This window comes from Haplochromis burtoni, unplaced genomic scaffold (genome assembly GCF_018398535.1).
Source record: "Haplochromis burtoni strain Fernald_Lab_line unplaced genomic scaffold, NCSU_Asbu1 Contig_451, whole genome shotgun sequence".
NCBI lineage: Eukaryota > Metazoa > Chordata > Actinopteri > Cichliformes > Cichlidae > Haplochromis > Haplochromis burtoni.
In genome coordinates, this window is record NW_024582812.1 from 261007 (window position 1) to 281538 (window position 20532).

At 40.0% G+C, this 20532-nt stretch overlaps 2 protein-coding genes and 1 non-coding gene across 5 annotated transcripts in view; all 3 read right to left on the bottom strand.

Annotated features, from left to right (window-relative positions):
- eogt (EGF domain-specific O-linked N-acetylglucosamine (GlcNAc) transferase) overlaps positions 1-5241 on the bottom strand; it is a 54073-nt gene extending 48832 nt beyond the window's left edge. Inside the window, exons 1-6 of the mRNA XM_005945456.3 lie at positions 5119-5241; positions 3548-3800; positions 2770-2870; positions 2475-2583; positions 2146-2240; positions 1953-2057 (exon numbers count right to left, since the gene is read on the bottom strand). Coding sequence (XP_005945518.1) covers positions 1953-2057; positions 2146-2240; positions 2475-2583; positions 2770-2870; positions 3548-3751 — 614 coding nt within the window. The 5' untranslated portion in view covers positions 3752-3800; positions 5119-5241. The remainder of the gene's footprint in view (positions 1-1952; positions 2058-2145; positions 2241-2474; positions 2584-2769; positions 2871-3547; positions 3801-5118) is intronic.
- A 275-nt stretch (positions 5242-5516) lies between these two features.
- Positions 5517-17770, bottom strand: tmf1 (TATA element modulatory factor 1). 3 transcript variants are annotated; one of them, XM_005945460.3, is made up of 18 exons: positions 17486-17770; positions 17115-17254; positions 15626-16995; positions 14835-14938; positions 14359-14485; positions 14065-14170; positions 13472-13614; positions 10794-10960; positions 9399-9555; positions 9187-9279; positions 8850-9006; positions 8540-8732; positions 7395-7464; positions 7215-7307; positions 6993-7112; positions 6697-6855; positions 6455-6580; positions 5517-6325 (listed from the first exon to the last, which is right to left on the bottom strand). In XM_005945460.3, exons 2-18 carry the CDS (start codon positions 17248-17250, stop codon positions 6185-6187), a joined length of 3462 nt encoding a protein of 1153 aa, XP_005945522.1. In that variant the 5' UTR covers positions 17251-17254; positions 17486-17770; the 3' UTR covers positions 5517-6184. The 3 variants fall into 3 exon arrangements, with proteins under 3 accessions (XP_005945522.1, XP_005945521.1, XP_005945523.1); XM_005945459.3 differs by having other exon boundaries at positions 17115-17770; XM_005945461.3 differs by having other exon boundaries at positions 5519-6325; positions 15626-16992; positions 17115-17769.
- trnar-acg lies at positions 7688-7760 on the bottom strand. Its single transcript has one exon. It is a non-coding gene; the product is annotated as a tRNA-Arg (tRNA).
- Positions 17771-20532: the final 2762 nt, after the last annotated feature.

Here is a 20532-nt window from a genome sequence, read left to right on the forward strand (position 1 = left end):
TATGGATTTCATGAAGAAGGTCAGCCATATCGTTATGTAGGCAGAGGACACTACGGTCACTTACAATGGTAGAACTCTCTTCAGTTGTCTTACAGCTACCGAAGAAGTGGTGCTAGTTCATAAGAGCTTACAGGATGACCCCACCCTCACCAACAGGACCACCCTCAACACCAACAAAGTGTGAGTGTGTGTGTGCTCTTGGAATTCTGGCATCGATCCATATAACTCACATAGAGGAGCAATTACCACGAGCGGAAATGTGGGTGCACCATGAATTCCCCAGTTTAACCCATTGTGGCTAACTCTTATAAGCAGGAAGTGGGAAACAAAGACTGCTAAGTCATCCTGTCCTCGAACACCACTGGTTCAGATATGTGGATGACTCCTGGGTGAAAGTCAAATTTCGGGATGTAAAACCAATCACAGATGACATTAAGGTGGTGCAAAAACACATCAGGTTCACCAGGAAGGATATGAAAAACGACACGCTAGCTTTCTTAGACTGGCAAATTGCCATCAGTAATAGGGGACATTTGAAAGTCATTGCGTAGTGTAAGCCAACGCATACAGTACTTAAGGTTTGACTCTCATCATCCACAACCTAGCACGACCTAGATGTCATCAGGACGCTATAAGACAGAGGGAACACCATGAGATTGGCTGCTGTGAGTAAATGTGATCATTCTAGCTGGATATTTGTTAAGACTTGGAAGGTACCCAAAGAACGCTACGGGGGAACTGAGCGAGACGAAGGACAAGCTCTGGCTGAAGGAAAACCTTTGGTGATCCCTTATGGTTTTAGGAGTTTCAGAGGAGCTCAGATGAACTGTCTGAAAACGCTGTGCCTCGGTGGTTTTCACCCTCCGAAACTGACAGCATTGCTCCCAATACGCACAAAAGCAAGCAGACACTTCGAGCCAGCCAGGAGTCGAACCTAGAATCTTCTGATCCGTGGTCAGACGGATTATCCATTGCGCCACTGGCCCACCGCCAACAAAATCAAAAGGTCAGGTGAGGTCAAAGTTTGTTCTCTGACCAAATTTGTACAATATTTAAGAGCGTATCCATGCCAACACGAAAAACAGCACACTATTCAACTTCACTTTTCTTATTTTCCTTTCCCTTCCTCACTACACAAGAAAGAGCCACGAGGGGAACCTAGGCTATGTCCATACTACCCCAGATAGAATTGAAAACAGCATTTTTGTCTGAAAACTCTCCGCTCTCACTTCTATTTAATTATGCTTTACATTGCCTCTTGAGCATGGCTTTGAGAAGCAGCTATGTGTTGTATAGCTGCTATGACAGGAAAAATTTACATTTTGTCACAAGTAGAGACACCTCATCAAACTGTTTGAACAAGACTAAATTGCAATTTATTCATGGAATAATGAGCACTTGGTTTGTGTATGGTAGCTGCCTACAGAGCTGATTTTGTATTTACCTACCTTTGCTGACCTTTGTGTCAGACCAACGTTTGCTGGTCTGCCACAAAGTAATTAGCCATTATTATAATGACTTGCACATATAGTAAACGGCAGAGGGGCATAGAGATGTATATTACAATGATACCCATTCAGCAAAATTCTGGCATCAACTGTGAAGTGTGAAAAAATAATTAAACACTCTTGTTATAGTCTGTATAAAAACAAAAGTCTAAAACTATCACACAGTGCACTCTCACCAGTGATGTGGGAGTACAGTTTGCAACTGAAAGTTTTTTTCTCTCTCTGAAAGGTAAATTAAAAATCATTTGTGGATGTGTTTCAGTCCTTGACATTGTGTTTTATATTTGTAAATCAAGGAAATCAGTGGGACAAATATCCAGCTTTCTTTTGTTAACAGTTGCTCCGGAAGATTATTAACACAAGCTCAAGATTTCAACAGAAGCCATTCATTGTAGTTTGATTGCTAAGTGTAGGATTCATGTGAATGTATCTGTCCTGCCTCACCAAGACTGCAAGGGGCTTTTGTGGTCGCCCTCTCCAACAAGTGCTTCCTTGTTGAGTTTACAGTGTCCACCAATCTCTCCTGCCTGAATGAAGTCCTCTTTGTACCTGCAGCATAAACACAGTTGACTTTCAAAGCATGCTCATTGATGTTTAAAAAAATAAAAATAAAAACTGTATTTTCAATTGCACTGACCTCTCATGACTTCTGCGTGGCTTTCGTAAGTCCAGGTAAAGATTTGTAGCCTTGCAGAATCTAGTGTGACTACAACACTTTAATGAGGAGTCCCCCTTGAAATGCAAATTCATAAATATTTAGTATTCAGGTGACCAGCAAAATGTGGACCTTAAAGGCCATGAGAGTGGCCTCTTTACTAGGTTCTCTCTATACCACTGCTTTTGAACTTGAAATTATTTTAGGCTCATTGTCTGTGGACTCCTGTTGAATACTGCGTCTATTTCTACCTGTTGTTTCTTCCTGTTGACTCAAAGGCGTGTGGGAACTAAGGAAATGAGCAGACTTACTGGCCGGGTAGCCTTGCAGAGTGTTTTGAGCTCAGAGAGGCGCTCTTTGACGTAGCCGAAATCAGCCTGCTTCCAGAAAAGTTCCTGGGCGGCATCCAGTGAACGGGCCCTGACAGATTCAGACAAATCAGCAAAAGCACAACCATTACACCATCGATGACGCACACTTTGCATGAAACCACTTATACTGTGGAAAATTACATACACTGCAACTCAGTAAATCCAAAATTTCTTAATTTAAAAATCACGACAATAACTTTGGTAATTTCACTGAATATGATGTGAGGGACAGTACCATCCAGAGTCAGCTTTGGTGCACATAGGATAGCTGAAGCGTTTCTCTGGATCACAGTTCTTCTCATAACCCCAACAAAAAGACAGATCCTGGAGTGCATCCTGTTGTCAAAATACAAATTAATATAAGCAGTGTTGTGTGTGTATGTAGGAGAGAGAGGGTGTGAGAGAGAAAGAAATAAAGAAAAGTTACATTAAATCTTATCTTTCTTTTAGAAAATCCATTAGAAACAGAATGTAATATGCAATGTGAAAGACACAGCAGTGGTGATGTATTATCTGCTAATCCATTTACCTAACTAACCTAACTAAGCTGATGCAAAGTCTGTCTAGAAGCAATGGCCCCAGGCACTTAGTTGTGTAGTTATTTTGAATTAACAGAATTAACTTTATTCACTTAAGTCTTACAAAAACCACGTGGAAAGTTTGCAGTTTCACCAAAATAAGATTTTAACAAGCTTTTAATTCAGCTGCTTCTATTTAGAGGAGTCTCTCTCTTGTAAAGAAGCACAGACAAAGCAAAATAAACTGTTAAGTTTCTTCTTTCTGAGTTCAGGAAAACAATATCCATTAAACCAATGCACAGAAATCCAGTATTTCAAAATTACTACTGTGTGGATCACAAGGAAATAGCTCGCATGATGCCTATACTCACAGGCAAAATAATTAATTAACCATTTTCATGTGAGTCATAAGTTAACAAGGTTACCTGTTATATTTTTTTATTCTGAAAGTAAAGTAAAGAACAAACATTAACTCCAACCAAGTTCATATCTTACTTTAAAAGGGCAGAGCGGGTCCAGGCGGCATCGCTTGGCGACCCTCTTGTTGTTGTTCAGGAAATAGGGTACGTGCTCTGGTGGCAGGGAGATCGTGCTGTAGTTGAGAGTTGGTGTTGGTGGTTTGTGGTGTGGGTTTTCAGGCGTCTCAGTGATTACCACAAAGGGTGAAAAAACTATGCTCAGTGCTACCAGGAGCAGCATAGTCAGAATTACACAGACATGCGAAATAGATGCTTCCCTTCACCGCACACTGTGAAAAGGCAAGAGGCAGAGAAACAGACTCAGACTTGCAATGGGTAAAACTTAACACTGGAGTATACAAGCATGTGGGTACAAGCAAGTGCATGGGAGTGTAGCTCTGGGCAGATCTAAGCTTCACAAAAGGAAACGTTTTTTGTCTTTTTTGTTAGTGTTAGTGACCTTTTTCCGTTAGTAACCACAACTGAGGCTGCAGGGCCAAATGAGAAATATTCACTGGTAATAATGTGACCTAATATGCAGGTAGCCAGTGCAGTACCTGGTATTTACACAACAGCCAAATTTGCATGATCAATGCTATTTTGTCAAAAGTATGCATGTTCTTGCACAGCCTGGAGCCTTCGTCCCAATACCATTGACTGATGATTGAATAGTACAGTGTGACCTTTCTTAAAGCAGATACCACATTGTGCTGTATAACAAATGGCTCCCACACAGTTTCACATTCAAATGAAGGGAAGGAAACGAGGAAACTGCCTTATGCTGCACATTTGGTAACAATAGGTGGTGAAGGTTAACGTTATCGGTCAATTAATTGCATATTCTCCTGGTGGTAACGTTGACACAGTTAGGTAAAGCTTAAATGTGTGTGACGTTAAGGCGGTGGTACTGATGTGACTGGAGACATGAAATTAAGAGCGCTACATCAAAGCACCGGCTAAGCATATATTGATCAAACTCAGTAATACCTGTGGAACACAAGTAAGCCTAAAACACGTCACCGACGAATTGTATCTATTTTTTACGATTATGGTTAGGTATATTTTAAATCTTCAAAATGAGTAGTTTTAAAAAAAGCCCTTGAGAAATCTGGCTTCATTTCCTCGAGTTTCTGACGTGCAGGAGCTCTCCGAGCGCATGAAAACTTCGTTTTTAGAGCGTTTAATTAATTCTTAAGTTTTAGCTAGCTTCCGGTCAATTAGCAAGTTAACTAAACTTTACCTCTACGTCGCGACCGTCAATAGTGACCTAACAGGCACGTGAGATGAGATTGAGGAGCTGTTGTGATTATAACGCATTACTTAAACGTTTCTTCGTCTGTGGATAAAAAAAAAAGGAAAATACGAACTGAGGCTGACCGGTAACTGAAGTATACTATGCAGAGGCTAACATCTAGCCTTTAAGTTCTTGACAAAGACAAGGAGCCCCCTTAACGTTAATTTTAAGATAGACTAAAGAGGCAGTACAAGAAAAGGAGCAAGAAAAAATGTTTTTACATTTCCGAGAAACAAAACCTTTAAAAGAAACGAGACCCTTATCAGTGGTTGCCTATAAAAGATTGCTATAAGTTTATATGAGAGACAGTTTACCTGAATGCAGTCTGCTTTCCCCAGATTGAAGCGATGCAGTGACCGGCGGTCGCCATAACACCGGAAACCTTACACCGGCATGTAATACGAACATTCGGCCATAGGGTGGCGCTGTCCACCGCAGTTTTCTGATAGTAAACGGCACTATAACGCTCTCCACACTCCACGTTATTACAAAATACATCATTCAGTTTAATAATAAAAACACAAATATTCAGTGCAAACTTGTTAATGTGCTTTGTCTCTTACAGAATATTATTCAAATGTAACTAAGGCCACTCAGTTTCAGAATATCATCTCACATTCTAGGTGTTACAATATGGCATTAGTAATTTGTATCAGTCATTTTTTTAAGTTTTAGTCTTGCCAAAAAGTGAAAGAGACACATAGAATTGTTCAGAACAGATTTATTGTTGTGTTGCACTGAGATGTAGTGTTTTATTTGAATGCAATGAAAATTCGATCTTCTGTGTGATTTAACAATAAAGAACCAACTTACTTTTTACTAACCTAATAAATGTATATTAATTTACATATGTATAAAGTTTGAAATCCAATCTTCAGGATTTCACTCAAAGACTATTCAGGCCTACACCACACTTTGTGATCTGTAAGGTGTTAAGAACAATACATAAATTTCTCTGTACAATACATTTTATATATATCTTAAACCTTTCTGATTATGACGAAATGTTGGATGAATTCATATAGTGAAAAAACCTTCACCAGCTCATACAATTTAAACTATACAATACAATGTTAAAGGTTCAATCACAAGAAATTTTGAAAGCAAACTCCCAAAGATTCCAGATGGACGAGTCAAGTCAACGTCGACAATTCTTCACATACTGATTCTGTATTCATTGTATGCTTTGCACAATTCCAATATTGACACTTAAATAAAGCATATGATAATCAATTAAAACAAAATAACAAATATGAATGAATTTCCTTCTTACACAGTGATTCAACTTAAAAGTTCTGCCTCATTGTTTCTTGTGAATGCATTTATTGTTGATATTGTCAGCTGATTCGTGCCCCAAAATAACACGTAAAGGAAACTGGTTTATTTCTGGTTCTTCAGCAATTCGTCGATTTGGGTTTTGTACATATTCTTTACATCTTCAAGGTCCAATCTCAGTTCCTCTGCTTCTTCAGCCTTTTCTCCATACATCTGCAGAATGGTGTTATGCCTCTGCTCCAGATCCTGAAATGCACAGCCACAATAATCAGAAGACACTCTCTCTCAAGAGGAAATATGATTCAATTCAAGGTTTGACATATGGCAGCATGGAAATTGTATAACATCAATTCCCTGCACTGTACAGCCTTGTACCTTCAGCTGAACTTTCAACTTGGGGATCTCTGTCACCTTCTCCTCCATCTCATCGTTTTGATTTGTGAGTCGAACCAGCTCCTGTGCCATCACAGATCGTCTCCTCTCCAGATTAGCGATCTCAAGCTAAAAAGGGGAGAAAAAGAAAAGGACAAAAAGGTGAGGTGCAGTACAAATAACTGCGTGCATTTGCTGATAGCAGAAGCAACAGCCTAATCACTAAAATTTTAATTCGACATTACCTGCAGCTGTGCTATCTCTCCTTCTCTCAGTTTGAGTTGAGACTGGAGGTTTTCTATGATGCTGGAGCCTCCAGACAGTCTGGCCGCCTCATACAGGTTGGTCCCACTCATCGACATGGACATAGTCATAGTGCCCAGCGAATGGTCTAAAGAGTCATCCTGCAGATGGATTAAGAAGAAGGAGAAAAATAATGTACAAAAGGACATCACAGCATTTAAAAACTCATCTTCAGTTTACAGAGCTTAACCTTTTTTATCGTATTCCTAACTACCTCTATGAGAAAAGTAGAATGCACCTGTGAAAGAACAGAAGTGTGCAGCCCATTGTCTGCCCCACTCATCGAGCTGGAGCGAGATAAGGAGGGTGTAGATGATGCTAGGGCCTCTCCAACTGATTGTGTCGTGGCCTTTCGCTCCTGGTAGGACACAATTGAAATAATGAAGTCATGACTGAATGAAGAAAAGTCAAAACAGAAAAGAAAAGGAAAAAAAACAACACATAAGAGATTCTCTCAAACCTTTTCCTTGAGTGCTTCCTGTGCCAAATAGCATTTCTTCTTTTCTTGCTCTACCTTCATCTTCTCCATCTCTAACTGATTAGTCAGCAGTAACTGGTAGAAGGAGCAAAAAAAAGATGCCCATGAGAAATCATTTTCATACAGGACAACATCATAAGTAGAAAATAGCTTTTTTGGTACCTTTTCTTTCTTTGTTTCCTCTAACGTTCGATTGTGTTCTCCTTGCAGGTTTTCCAATTCAACACGATCCCTACATTGATAAAATGAGCAAGAAGTCACCAAAAAAAATTAAACAGCAATAAAAACAGTGCAATACATCTGTGAAATGCTACAAATGAAAGCCTAACTGTGTGATATAAAGGATTACTTTTCTACTTTTCTACATGGTTCCTCAGGGAGAAAAAAAAAGGTTTATATCTAATGTATTTATATTTCCAACAACTTGTTTTTTGTTAAAAGACCAAAAACAGTGACGAGCCAGCCAGGAGTCGAACCTAGAATCTTCTGATCCGTAGTCAGACGCGTTATCCATTGCGCCACTGGCCCCACCACACCCTCTGCTTTCCTCATCAAAGAAAACAGTCTGCCACTGAAACCACGTGCTGACACATGAGTGGGTGTTGAGGGGCCTCAGCTTCACAGTCACAAATGGCTTTGTTGAAAAACAAAAGCACTCCAGGAAGGATTAGCATTACAAGCGAGACTACTGTGACTCAGTTTTCCTGTCTCACTGAGAAAAACCCGAGCTACTCATTTCTTTTCACATACATATGAAAGAACAAAACCAAACTGCAATCTACAAACAAAGCTTGGCAGAGACTGTAAGATGTTTTTTACCATTAATCTTGACACAGAATATTTTTCTATTGGCACAACAAAACCACAACCAAAGAGATTTCATTTCATTCAGAGCAACTAATGCAATAAATGCAGCATTTCATTGTGCTGCTCAAACTCTTTGTGTTGTTAACTGATGTTTCAAAGCAGGTTTTTGGAACCAATAAGAAAAACCACAGCGAAAAAAGACAAATGAAATTCAAAGTCAGGCTCTAAGTTCTACACAAAGCCTCTCTGACAACGTGGAGAACAATCCCATTTTTGACAGTCACACTAACCGTTTTTTTTGTGCAAAGCAAAGAAAAGCCACCAACAACCAAACGGCAAAAATTGATAATTATCAAACAAACTAACCACACATGTTTACTTTAACTCCACATATAAGCCACATACAGTAAACGCGGTATACATGATGATGGGGATGATCTACATGAGCACTTAACCCTGTAGACTCCAGTTTGTTTGGTTGGTTTTTTTTAATTTATTACCTGCTGCTCTCATCTTCCAATTTCTCCCTCTTGTTTTTCTCAGCATCCAGCTGTGCCAGAAGCCTGGCTTTCTCCTGCCGAAGCAAGGAATTCTGGGATTCCAGAGAGGCTAACTGGGACTTAATGGACAACAGTTCTTCTGTTGCTGATCGCTCTTTCTCCACAGCAATGGCTAGCTGCGCCTGGGCATCCGCTGTTTAGAGGGGGTGCAAAAACAAATCAAGCTTTTATTCCCCACTTTCTACGATACTGTAATTTGCTGTTTGTTTTACACAGACATGGTGTACAAGCTTAAATCCCTAAGTCTCACCAAGCCTGTCAGAGATATTCTTCTCAAGTTTTTCCCACGAGGCCGTTTGACCACCCAGTGAGGCCTGTAGGTTTTCAATTTGTCGCAGTAAAGGTCGCGTGGCAGAGGTAACGCTCTGGCTGAGCTCCTGGTTCCTAGTTTCTGCATCCTGAAGTCTCTGACAGAAGACAAGAAATGATGGCATGCATTAAAAAAAGAATCCTGTTGCTATATTTAAAAAAAGATGAGCTCTTTACTGTCATTGTACATGTACCACGAAATTGTTGTAAAATTATTTTCTTCTATCAAAATGTATTTTTCGTCTATTGAGATAATTTAGTTGAAAATAGTATGTTACCTGTTGAAGTTCACTGATCTCCTCTCTCAAATAATCTTCTTTCCTGGCCTGCTGTTGCTCTGCTCTCTGCAGTGCCAGCCTCAGGTCAGCCACCTGTACACAGCATTAGACAACAATATAATGTTGTGTTAACTATTTTTTAAATTGCACCAGTATCTTATATTTGATGTTTATCACATGTGTTTTATATATTTAGTGTGGCCCTTTGTTACCTGGTTTGCTAGGGCTTCCTGTTGTATCTTGGCCTCCTCCTGAGCCTTCTCCAGAGCCAGACTCAGCTGTTCTCTGGCCTGCGTCTCCCTGCTCAGAGCCACCTCTTCAGCCTCACTGGCTCTGCTGGCATTCACCTTGTGTAGTTCTGCTAGCTCCCTAACAGAGATATTGAAGAAGACCATCATCACTGTGACTTTCCATAAATATTACAATCAGCACATGTATCTATGTATATTTATTTAGAGTGGTCCCGGCTCTAAGGTAATATAATAATGAGATGCCTTCGGCTACGTTCACACTGCAGGTGAAAGCGCATCAAATCCGATTTCTTTGACCCTATGCGACCCATATCCGATCATGGTATGACAGTGTGAACGGCACAAATCCGATATTTTCAAATCAGAGCTGGGTCACTTTCGTATGTGGTACTGAATCCGATACATATCCGATGTTTTAGAAAGCGACTGCTGTGTGAATGGTCATGTCACATTAAATCTGTCTTTTGCGTCACTGACACAAGACAGACGCCAATTATCAGCTCCGGAGAAGACATTGCAAACGCTTCCTGGCCATCCAGTGTAGATGTTAGTGAAACTGTTGGGAAGACAACGTTGGAGAAACGTGAACATGTTATTTGTACTGTATAATCTGCAGATTCTGACAGAAATCTGCAGCTATCCTTTGAAGCACCGCTCCTCTAAAACAGCAATAAGGATAGTTATTAGGTTATCTACATTATTATGTAAATAAAATAACTTAAAGCAAAAATTGGGAAACGTAAAGTCCGAAGTCTTTATATTAAGGGCCATCAGTCAAACAATACTGTTTGCTCTGGGTCTAAACAGAGCGCGTTGTGTGTGACGTCTTCTTTTGCGCATGCGGGCCACTTTGAGCGTTCACACTAGAGAGCGTTTGCTGTCGCATTTTATTTGTAGTGTGAACAAGCAGACAAAAAATCGGACTTGATCAAAAAATCGGAATTGAGCATTAACACCTGCAGTGTGAACGTAGCCTTAGTGTACATGGAACGAGCATGGCCATGAATTGTCACTTTAAATGAAAGGCATGTGGAAAAACAACCACATGGCTTGTTCTGTTTTAAAATACATATCAAAGTTCAACTCGTGGTTGTAAAACATTTAATCAGCCTGACTCACACAAATTAGTTTTTGGCTTTTGGCCAAAATTTGTGTCTTCACAGTGTAAATATGGCAATGAGGAAATAGTATCAAGGGAAACATAGGGAGAGAAAAAACTTTGCAAAAAGAAAACAACATGGATGAGTGCACTCTAATAGCTCTGGTTAACATATGAATATCTTTACCAATACAGTGACCGTTTAGGATCTGCAAAGAATTTGTCATGTTGCAAGCTTATGAGGTTAGTTTGCTTACTTATAAGAGTTGTCCAGAGCAGCCTCGAGGCTCCTGTTTTTCTCCTGCAGCTCCTCAGTGTCTGACTGCAGCCTGCTCAGTTCCTTCTCCTGGCGCTCCACCACACCATTCAGCTTCTTGATGTTCTCTCTGTGCTGTTTCTCCACCTCCTCCTTTCCATCTAGAACCTGCACATAACAGGAAACCATGATCATTTTATAGCTGAAGTGAATATCAATAATTGTCTACACTGGATGGGCAAATGAGATACAAATGTGTTTGAGAAAAAAAAACAACTGAGAAAAAGTGACTTTATCATGTTACATTTACCAGTAATAAATGACTAGTAAATGCCATGATTTACAACATTGTTTTCTTGCAGGAGATCTAAAGAAAACAAAGTATAAGACTTTGGCTTGACATACCCTACGTTACACGTGACCATGTTGAAGCCATAATCCACACTACCATAACAAACTGAGAAAACTAGTATGAGCAGCATTGGTCAACAGTGTAAGCAAATGTAACAGTGTTCTTAAGGTGTGCATTTACTCATCATTTTGGAAAGTGACATTTTTATTTTCCACAGTCTCAAGAGTATGATTCAAGGGGCTTTTTCATTTAAAACAGGGCGGAGGAGGTGACAGCTGTTGAGAGCTTGAAAGCATTTTGGAATTACTTTCATTTTTAAAACAAGCCCCATCTAGTACCATTACTGAAAGGACATGCCAAAACATGCAATAAAAGTAAACCCCTCTTGTAATAAAACCAAATGAATTCCCATAAAATGAGAGCTGAAGAATAAAAACGCTCCCAATCAGCACAATTACGAGCAAGTTCAGCTTAATTATAAACTAATTAACAGGTACCTTTTGATTCTTCCAACATAAGACTTAACCACTAAACACTGAAAACAAAGAATTAATAATATTAATATTATGTTTTTAATTAAAAATTATGATAACATTTTCTTAAAAATTATTGTAAATTAAATTAAATTGGATATATAAACCCCCAAATCACAACAGTAACCTCAAGGCACTTTACATTGTAAGGTAAATACTAGAGATGGCACGATACCACTTTTTTATGTCCGATACCGATATCATAAATTTGGATATCTGCCGATACTGACATGAATCCGATATAGTGTTTTTTAATCAATAAAACGTTTTTTTAATATCTTGCTGCTTTTTGTATAAGTTCATACTCAAGTTACAAAAACAAACACTAAAGCTATTCTGATATACCTGTATGTAAAAAATACACTGCACCCAAAATATTTCATAGTTCAGCAAAACTGATCAATCTAATAACCTTAAACCTGCTCCATCCTTCCTATTCTGGTATTTTAAAGAGTACTTAGCAGAAATATTAAGCAACCTAACTAATAGGGTTGCAAACTTCCAGCAAAAAAAACCAAATAGGGAACCACCCCTCTCCCTCCACCTCATGATGCTTAATCGACGTAATCAACTTTAATTTGATGCAGTGTGAAGAAAAAAAATGCACAGAAATAAAAACATTTTCTACAATAATTAAATAGATTCAACATCTTTCTTCAACAGAATTGCAGACTGAACAGATGGTATCTTCCCAAAGGAAAAAGTAGTATAGCTTACTAGGGTATATTAGACTTAATAGTTACTATATACAGTAATGGACTTCTATATATTCTACATCAGATTAAAACTTTGGGTGTAAGATTCGGATAGTTATTTATTAAAAGCTAGACATTTTAAATGAGAATAAGAAAGAAAATATGTCTTTGTGCCCCCTTTTCCCTGTTAATGCCTTATCGGCCCCCCTGGCTAAACTTTGGTAGATCCGCCCCTGCACAGTTACCAGCTGTCAGCTAGAAAAGGATCCTGGTGTAGAAAGTAATATTAAATACATTCTAACAACAGATTATCAAGCTGAAACGTGCTGCTGTTGTTCAGCCGCTGGTTTCCTCTTTCTGGCGCGAAGTGGGCCAAAAACAAACAAGAGAAACGGACTCGCGACAGAAAAGCCGATCAGCTGATCATTGATCAGTTTCATGATTGAAGTAGCAGCAGGAGAGGGAGGGGGAGAGAAGAGGCAGTTGCTCCATATATCGGTTGTTAAGCTTAACGCGGGAATGCTTTACAAACATTCAGAGATGAACTTACACATTTGCTTTACTTCTCTCTGGGATCACTTCCTCGGAGATGAAATGACGGTTTGGCTACAAATACACACAGCCGCTCTATCACGTGACGCACACTGCTCCGACGTGCTACCGTTATGAGCCAAGTTACGCCGTGTCGCAAGTTTTGTGAGGTGCTTTTTTGATATTTAATGGATCGGATTACATTTTTTATTTCTCTCCGATATCCGATCCAGTAATTTAGGTCAGTATCGGACCGATACCGATACGTAATATCGGATCGGTCCATCTCTAGTAAATACCCTAAAATAATAGCGACTATCAGATGAACCCCATATGAACACGCACTTGGCGACAGTGAAAAGAAAAAACTCCCTCTTAACAGGAAGAACTGGAAGCCGTGGTCGGTTAAAGGTGAGGGAAGGAAGAGAGAACAAAATAAGTTGATCCAAGAAAATGAAATTAAACACAAAAACTCAAACTAAACTGCCTTAAAACTAAAATGCTTTAAATAACAGTCGGGTATGAACTTTTATTCAAGTGCAGTGTTGAACACATCCCAGATCCCTACCTGCTGGAGCTGTCTCAGCTCTTCCTCTTGATCCTTGATTTTCTTTTGTTGTTTGGTGATCTTTGTGTCACTCTCCTTCTCCTTCACACGCAGTTTCTTGATGATGTTGCTGTGCTGTAGCTGCTGTTTGGACAGCTTTTCACCTAAAAGTGAGAAAAATAAAAACCTACTCAGACACTTTAACAAAGCCGATATGTGATGCTAAGTGGGGCGATCGTGGCTCAAGAGCTGGGAGTTCGCCTTGTAATCGGAAGGTTGCCGGTTCGAGCCCCGGCTTGGACAGTCTCGGTCATTGTGTCCTTGGGCAAGACACTTCACCCGTTGCCTACTGGTGGTGGTCAGGTGGCGCCAGTGTCTGGCAGCCTCGCCTCTGTCAGTGCGCCCCAGGGTGGGTGAATGGGTGGATGACTGGATATGTAAAGCGCTTTGGGGTCCTTAGGGACTAGTAAAGCGCTAAATAAATACAGGCCATTTACCATTTAATCAGTAATAACCTAACCTGTAACAAGTAAGAGCTACTGTCCTACCAAGTGTTGATTATGCCATCTGTTGGTTGCGGTGAAAAAAAAACATGTTCCGTAAACAAGTCTTACCCTCTTCCAGCAGACCTCTGATCTGCTCCTCCTTCTCCTTGATGATCTCCATTGTATCACTGGCATTTAGTCTTGTGGAAAGATCCTCTCGCAAACCCTTTATCTCCTACAGCACCAAAAGAATAAAATAAAATCTTTGCCACAAAAATTTTGGACATGTAAAATTTTAATTGTCCATCTAGAAGTAATTGTGGTAGGAGAAATACATGAAAGGTCAGCACAGCCCTTGGAGAACTTTATTTATTTTGTTAATCATAAGTTAACAAGTCACAGACTAAGAGCTCTTAGCATTACCTTCTTAGCTATGTCTCTCTCTTTGCAGGCCAGCTGAGCCTTCCTTTCTGCCTCTGCTATACGCTGGGTGAACTCTTCCTTCAGGGACTGAACAGTGGAGCTCTCCTCCTTCAGACCTATCACTTCACTGGAGGATGAAAGACCTCATTAGTTTAAAAGCTCATTTTGAAAGACAACCTCAAGACCAAGCCAGCATTTAAAAATCCATACTAGTAGATTAGTAATGACAATTCAGAGTCACTTAATTTTTAAGTAAAGGATTTGAAATTCTTAGCAGACTCTTACAGTACTGTCATGCCAATTTAGGAATCCATTTCATTAAATCAGATTGACTTATTCTCCCCTTGCTTGCTCAGTGTTTGCACAGTGGCATTATGCTGGTGACATTTCATCTCACCTACATATCCAGAAGACCAGCACTCCTGGCAAGACTGTTTACACTTCCTTTGTGAACCAGGTGTCTGCCTCATACTCACTCTTTCAGATTGTCACACTCCTCCTCCAGTGTGGCCTTGTCTTTGCTAACTGCCAGCAGCTGAGACTCTCTCTTCTCAAGGCGCCCTGATAGCTCATCAATAACCTATAACGTGACCACAACATGCTCTGTATTTACAGAAGATTCTAAAAATGTCGCAAAAGAAATCATTTGGTTCTGTTTAACAAGAAGCGAAATTCTTAAGGTTTTTCAATAAAGATTCCAATTTGTCAGGTAATACATATTTATGGATAAAGAGAAACATTACTTAGATTATAAGCACTGTTACTCAATTCACTGAAAATAAATCCATGACTACTTTTGATACAACCAAGTAAACGATTTAGTCCTTTCTTAAGCAAATATTCAACAAAATTGCTGATTAAAAAGAAGCTTTAAAATAATCTTAAACAGAAAAAACAAAGTACCTAAAGTCACACTAAATGCGCTGAAGATCAAGCGCTGTACAGTTCACAAGCTGTCATGATGCTGTGACATGACAAACAAAGCAATTTCTCCCTTTCTTGCATATGGAGGAGAAAAACTATGCTAAAAATGTTTTTTGTAAATTTATTATTTTTAAATGTGACTCATTTGCCACTTCATCAGTTATACATTACTTTTCAGTTACAGATAAAAACCTACCCTTCTTTGAGCAGTAACCATTTTGCAGGTTGTATTCAATGGATATTAGAAGCAATATGGACTTTTTCCAACTAGATCTGGCAGTATGTGCATTGCATAAACAATCTTTTCAAATGACAGGACCAGATGCAGATAGCATTTGGTTACCTTTTGAAGCTCCAGTATCTGGACAGTTGAGGCACTTTTCATTTCTGCAGTGATTGGTGGAGTGATCTGTTCTTCAGCTGCAGCGGTGGCATCAGACAGTGTGAGATTAGCCTCCTGCTCTGTCAAGTCTTCGGGCTGCTCGCTATTCACAGGTGTCGCACTTCGTCCGCTTTCCTCCATCTCATCCAGCGACTGCTCCCGCATTGTTTCAGTGAATCCCTCCTCGTCATCTTCTTCCTTCTCATCTACCTTTGCTGCCTCTCCACCTTCCTGCTTCTGACATTCAGCTTGTTGCACTGTTAAAGGGGCAGGACCCGCAGTGACAGATGCTAGAGTCCGACTGCCAGGGATTTCGTCATCCGAGTTGACCTCACTGACGCTCCGGCTATCCAGTGACTGCACGCTAAAGGAATCAATACGCTCAAATGCATCTGAGGAGGAACCACAGCTCTCTGTGAGTTTTGGGTAGTCTTCTAGTCTAGGAAAATCTCCACATGTGGAGGCAGTGAGAAGCTGGAAGGAGCCCTGCATTAGGTGAAGGCCAGTCTTTCCTTCACCGGTTTCTTGTCTAGAGCTGGCTGAGCTCTCGCTCAGCACACTCTCATGGTCAAGCACTTCAATGTCACTGGTGGTTGAGGTTCCTGAGGAGAAAGCACTAACTGGAGGAGAGGGTGTATCATTCTGACGATCCTCTGTCTTTGAGTCTTTATGCTCTAGGAGTACTTCCTTAGTGGATACGGGAGGTGACGGATCAGAAGGGGCAGCACTCTTAGGTTGAGGGGAATCTGTGGTATCCTTCTCTGGTTGGTTTTCTATTGAAGTGTGTGACTGCTCTGCTTTTGAGTCAACAGAAACTACTGAGTCAGCATCTGTTTTCACACTGCTTGCTTTACTGTCAGAGTCACAAGGAAGATCACTGGAAGAGGAAACAGGAGAAACTGGCTGCAGGAGGACAGTGTCTGCTGGTGAGGGCTTGATCTCCACCACCTGGATCTCAGCAGCTTTCTGACTCTCATGGATCTTATCAGCAGGTCCAGATTGAGGACCCTCAACCGCGAATGACATTTGACTCTCCACATCTTTTTGGACAACAGCCTCTTTGATTTGCTTTTCTTTCTCTTGAGGCCGCCTTTGAGACTTAGTAGGGGGTACCGACACAACCTGAGTTTTGGTGACAGCCTGTGAATCTCCAGGTGACAAAAAGGCACTGAAAAAATTTTCGGATTCATCCACAACAGTACGAGTAACGGGAGTAGTGATGGCTTCCGATGAAGGGGGTGGTGTGATGGTCTTTTCCTCGGCGGGTGCTTCCCACTGTGTCAGCCCCCAGCCTCCACTTAATGAAAGCTTTCCAGGTAATGTGACATCTGCTGAGAAAGATTATTTATGTCAAGTCTTTCGATAGCTTTAGCTTCTAATGTTACATTTGCATATCATTTACATACATCAACATTAGCTGTTAACACGCTATATTACATTAATTACTTACCGTCGTGGGGCATTACAGTTGTACCATCCCACTGGTCCTCCTCTTTGATGTCCAGAACTCGGTCGATTGACTTCTGAGCTGATGTTAAAGCTTGTTTAGCGAAGCTGGACAGGTGAGATGCGTTGAACCAACTCATTTTGCTGATAAGGCAAGACAGCAAACAAACTCCAAGTTCAGGATTTGTAACACGGATGTTAGAGCGAATTCAGCGTCAGCAGAAGAATACGTTTATTTTTTCCGTTTTTCCATTTTTTATATAGATATATAATCAACGCCGACTGGTTGGGAATATCTGCACTGTCAAAAAACGGACTGTCCACTCCAAGCTTTGATGACAGCAAGTTACCAAACAGCTAGTTAGCAATGCATACCTTTGGTGTATATGGACAGTACCAATGCACTATAGTTTCGGATCGAAAACTGACAAGCTGGCCCTCAAAATCGCTTTCACGCCAAAGGTCAGTCATGCAGGAATACAGTTATCCCCAGAACTCTGCAACCATCGCAAATTCAGACCATTCTCACGTTTAATCCCAAATTTCACGGCTACTTTCCTTGGTTGTCATCGTTTGTTTTGGTCGCTCTCAACTTGTAGCAATGCTAGCATTAGCTTGCTCGCTGCTTCCTTTTCCACGTAGCACAGTGACGTCATTATCCGGTCTGAGCCGTAACCCAGCGAGGAAGCGCGTCGTGCCCCTCCCCCTCCGTAAATATTAGCATAACAGACAGCTATCAGCCAGTAAACGGTATCATTGGTTATTAAACTGTCTCTTAAATCTATTTTTGTGTTTTATTTATTAACACAGGATACGAGTAAAATAAGGAGTAAAAGAGAGTTTGACTTTGAAACCATTTGTCATTCGTTTCATCAGTGTTTATTAACCAAAATGTTTGTTTGATTGATGCAAAGAACTTTCTTAAAAGGAAAACGAAAAATTCAGCTTTAGAGAAAGGACATTGCAATATGGTCTGAAAATAAGAACATGAACAAAATATATATATTTGGTTTTTTTGTTGTTGTGATATAACCCTGGCATTCAAAGGCTGTATGTAAATATGTTAATCTTCTGAAGTTTACCCTGGCTCTTGAGCAATCCTTTTGGGAACCAGATCCACATAGGACGTAGTGCCAACTCCTGCTAAGAATAATCTCATTATAACACATTTAATTGGAAATATCTATATTTTAAAATATGTGAATGTGCTTGAATATGTGAGGAAAAATATTTGGTTATTTAAAGGTGGATTTTGATGTAATTTGTTTGCTAAAACAGTATTTTCTGGTTTGTTGCCTCAGGGACACTATGCAGTTAAATCACCTTTCTTAGGGCAATACTGATAAAGTAGTGCCTCTAAACTTTGGTATTTGAGACTGCTTGTTTTAGGTTTTAGGTGCTTAACTGCTCTAAAACACCTGATTCTGATCCATTTATCAAGCACCTGCCATGTTTAATACCCAGCTGATCATCTGAACTGTTGGAGCAGTAATTGGGGTCATGGTTTTGAGTTTGGTTAAGTGGTGCAAACCATACATTAATATTAATTAACTTCTAGGAAATGAGCAACAACAGTGTGCATCTATATAACACATTTTCTAGTTGTTTCCACCTCATCCAAAAAGAGAAAATTACAAAGATGTTTAATATCAAGTGTAAATTGGCTTCGCACCACAAATACGGGTGATCTAATTAGAGATGGAACCATATAAAAAACATTAACAGCTTTTGTGTTAACATTTATATATAAACAACATAAAAATGATTAGATTAAAAAAAATGAATAGAACGCCTGCTGGCCTGCTCCTCTGGTAGATTTTGGATGTGAGGGGGACCTCAGTAAGTAACTGCTGTTGATGGCTTTTTGAGTTGGGTGGAGATGTTGACATTGCAGGAGAGGTTTTCGAAGATTTAGACACCTAGGCTCCACCTGTTTGAAAGAAGCAAATCTAGTAGAATTTATACATTTTTCTTTGTTTTGTTTCGGTTTATCTGTCATTTTCTTTTCTTTTAATTGAGCAGCTAACACAGCTAACGCCTAACAGGAAGAAGGTGCATGGTTTTGTTGAGCCTGATCCCTGCAGTTTAGGAAAACAGATTTACTGTCATGCTACGGGATACATTTGGTTACGTATAGGTTCATAGTCAGACGGAGGACGCTTCAGCATGCCAGAAAAAGAGGACAGGAGAATTTAGATAGTAACAAAACCCCTAACATTAGTGCTTCTCCAATTTTTCCTCTTGGTTTTGAAGTATTTCTTTTTTCATCGTATCACTGGAGATGCTACCACACCAAAACATTGACGCCAGTGTTATATTCAGACCTGGACAAGTAAAGACATGGCAAATTGTATAATCAGTCAAATGAACAGGTTATAATCCACAATCAAGAAAACGAATCAGAAAGGAGACTCAAAATAGTCAGTCCTCAACTGAATATTTGGTTGATTTGGTAGCATCTTATTTATTTTATCGTGCTGTATGTCTGTTGGATTAGACAACTGAAGTTCGGTTACAAGTTATGTTCAAATTACCTTAAATTTTATTCAGTTTTTCATATAAACCACATATAGCCAATAATTTCCAACTACAGTTCTCAAGACAAAAGCTCCAACAATCAAATGATCCCCTGTGAGCAAGCAATTAGCAAGACCAGGGAAGAAAAACCTCAGTTTAACAGGAAGAAACCTCCTGCACAACCAGGCTCAGGGAGGGGCAGCCTTCTGCTGGGTCCAACTGGGGCTGTTAATGGAACAAGATGTGAAAAAGGAAAACATACAGAGACAGGACAAACCACACCCTATTAGTTATAGAAGAGAAAGGTTAATGACGTATAGTAGCTGTCATGATATGAAGTAATAAGACATGGGGTATCTTCAACACCACTTGCTTTATTGAACCGTAGCAGGAGCGTACATGGCTATAGCAATACTCAGTAGCATAGCCTGTCCTAAAGAGTCCTCCCATGGCCGCCCCCTCTGGTAGCCTTACTAGGACAATATAGATGAGATTTGAGTCGCGAGATTTCAAAACAGTAGTGGGATATAAATACAACCTCCATGCTCTGTAAGGGTTAACTGACCAAGAAGGAGAGTGATGGAGTGCTCTGCTAGATGGGCTGGCCTCCACAGTCCCGTGACCTAAACCCAATTGAGATGGTTTGGGATGAGATGGACAGCAGAGTGAAGGCAAAAGGGCTGACAAGTGCTCAGCACCTTGAGACTCCTTCAAGACTATTGGAAAACCATTTCAGGTGACTGCCTCATGAAGCTCAGTGAGAGAATGCCAAGAGTGTGCAAAGCAGTAATCAAAGAAAAGGTGGCTGTTCTGAACAATCTAAAATACAAAGCATGTTTTGGGTTATATCACATTTTTTTTGTTTATTACATAATTTTGATGCCTTTAAAGAGAATCTACAATGT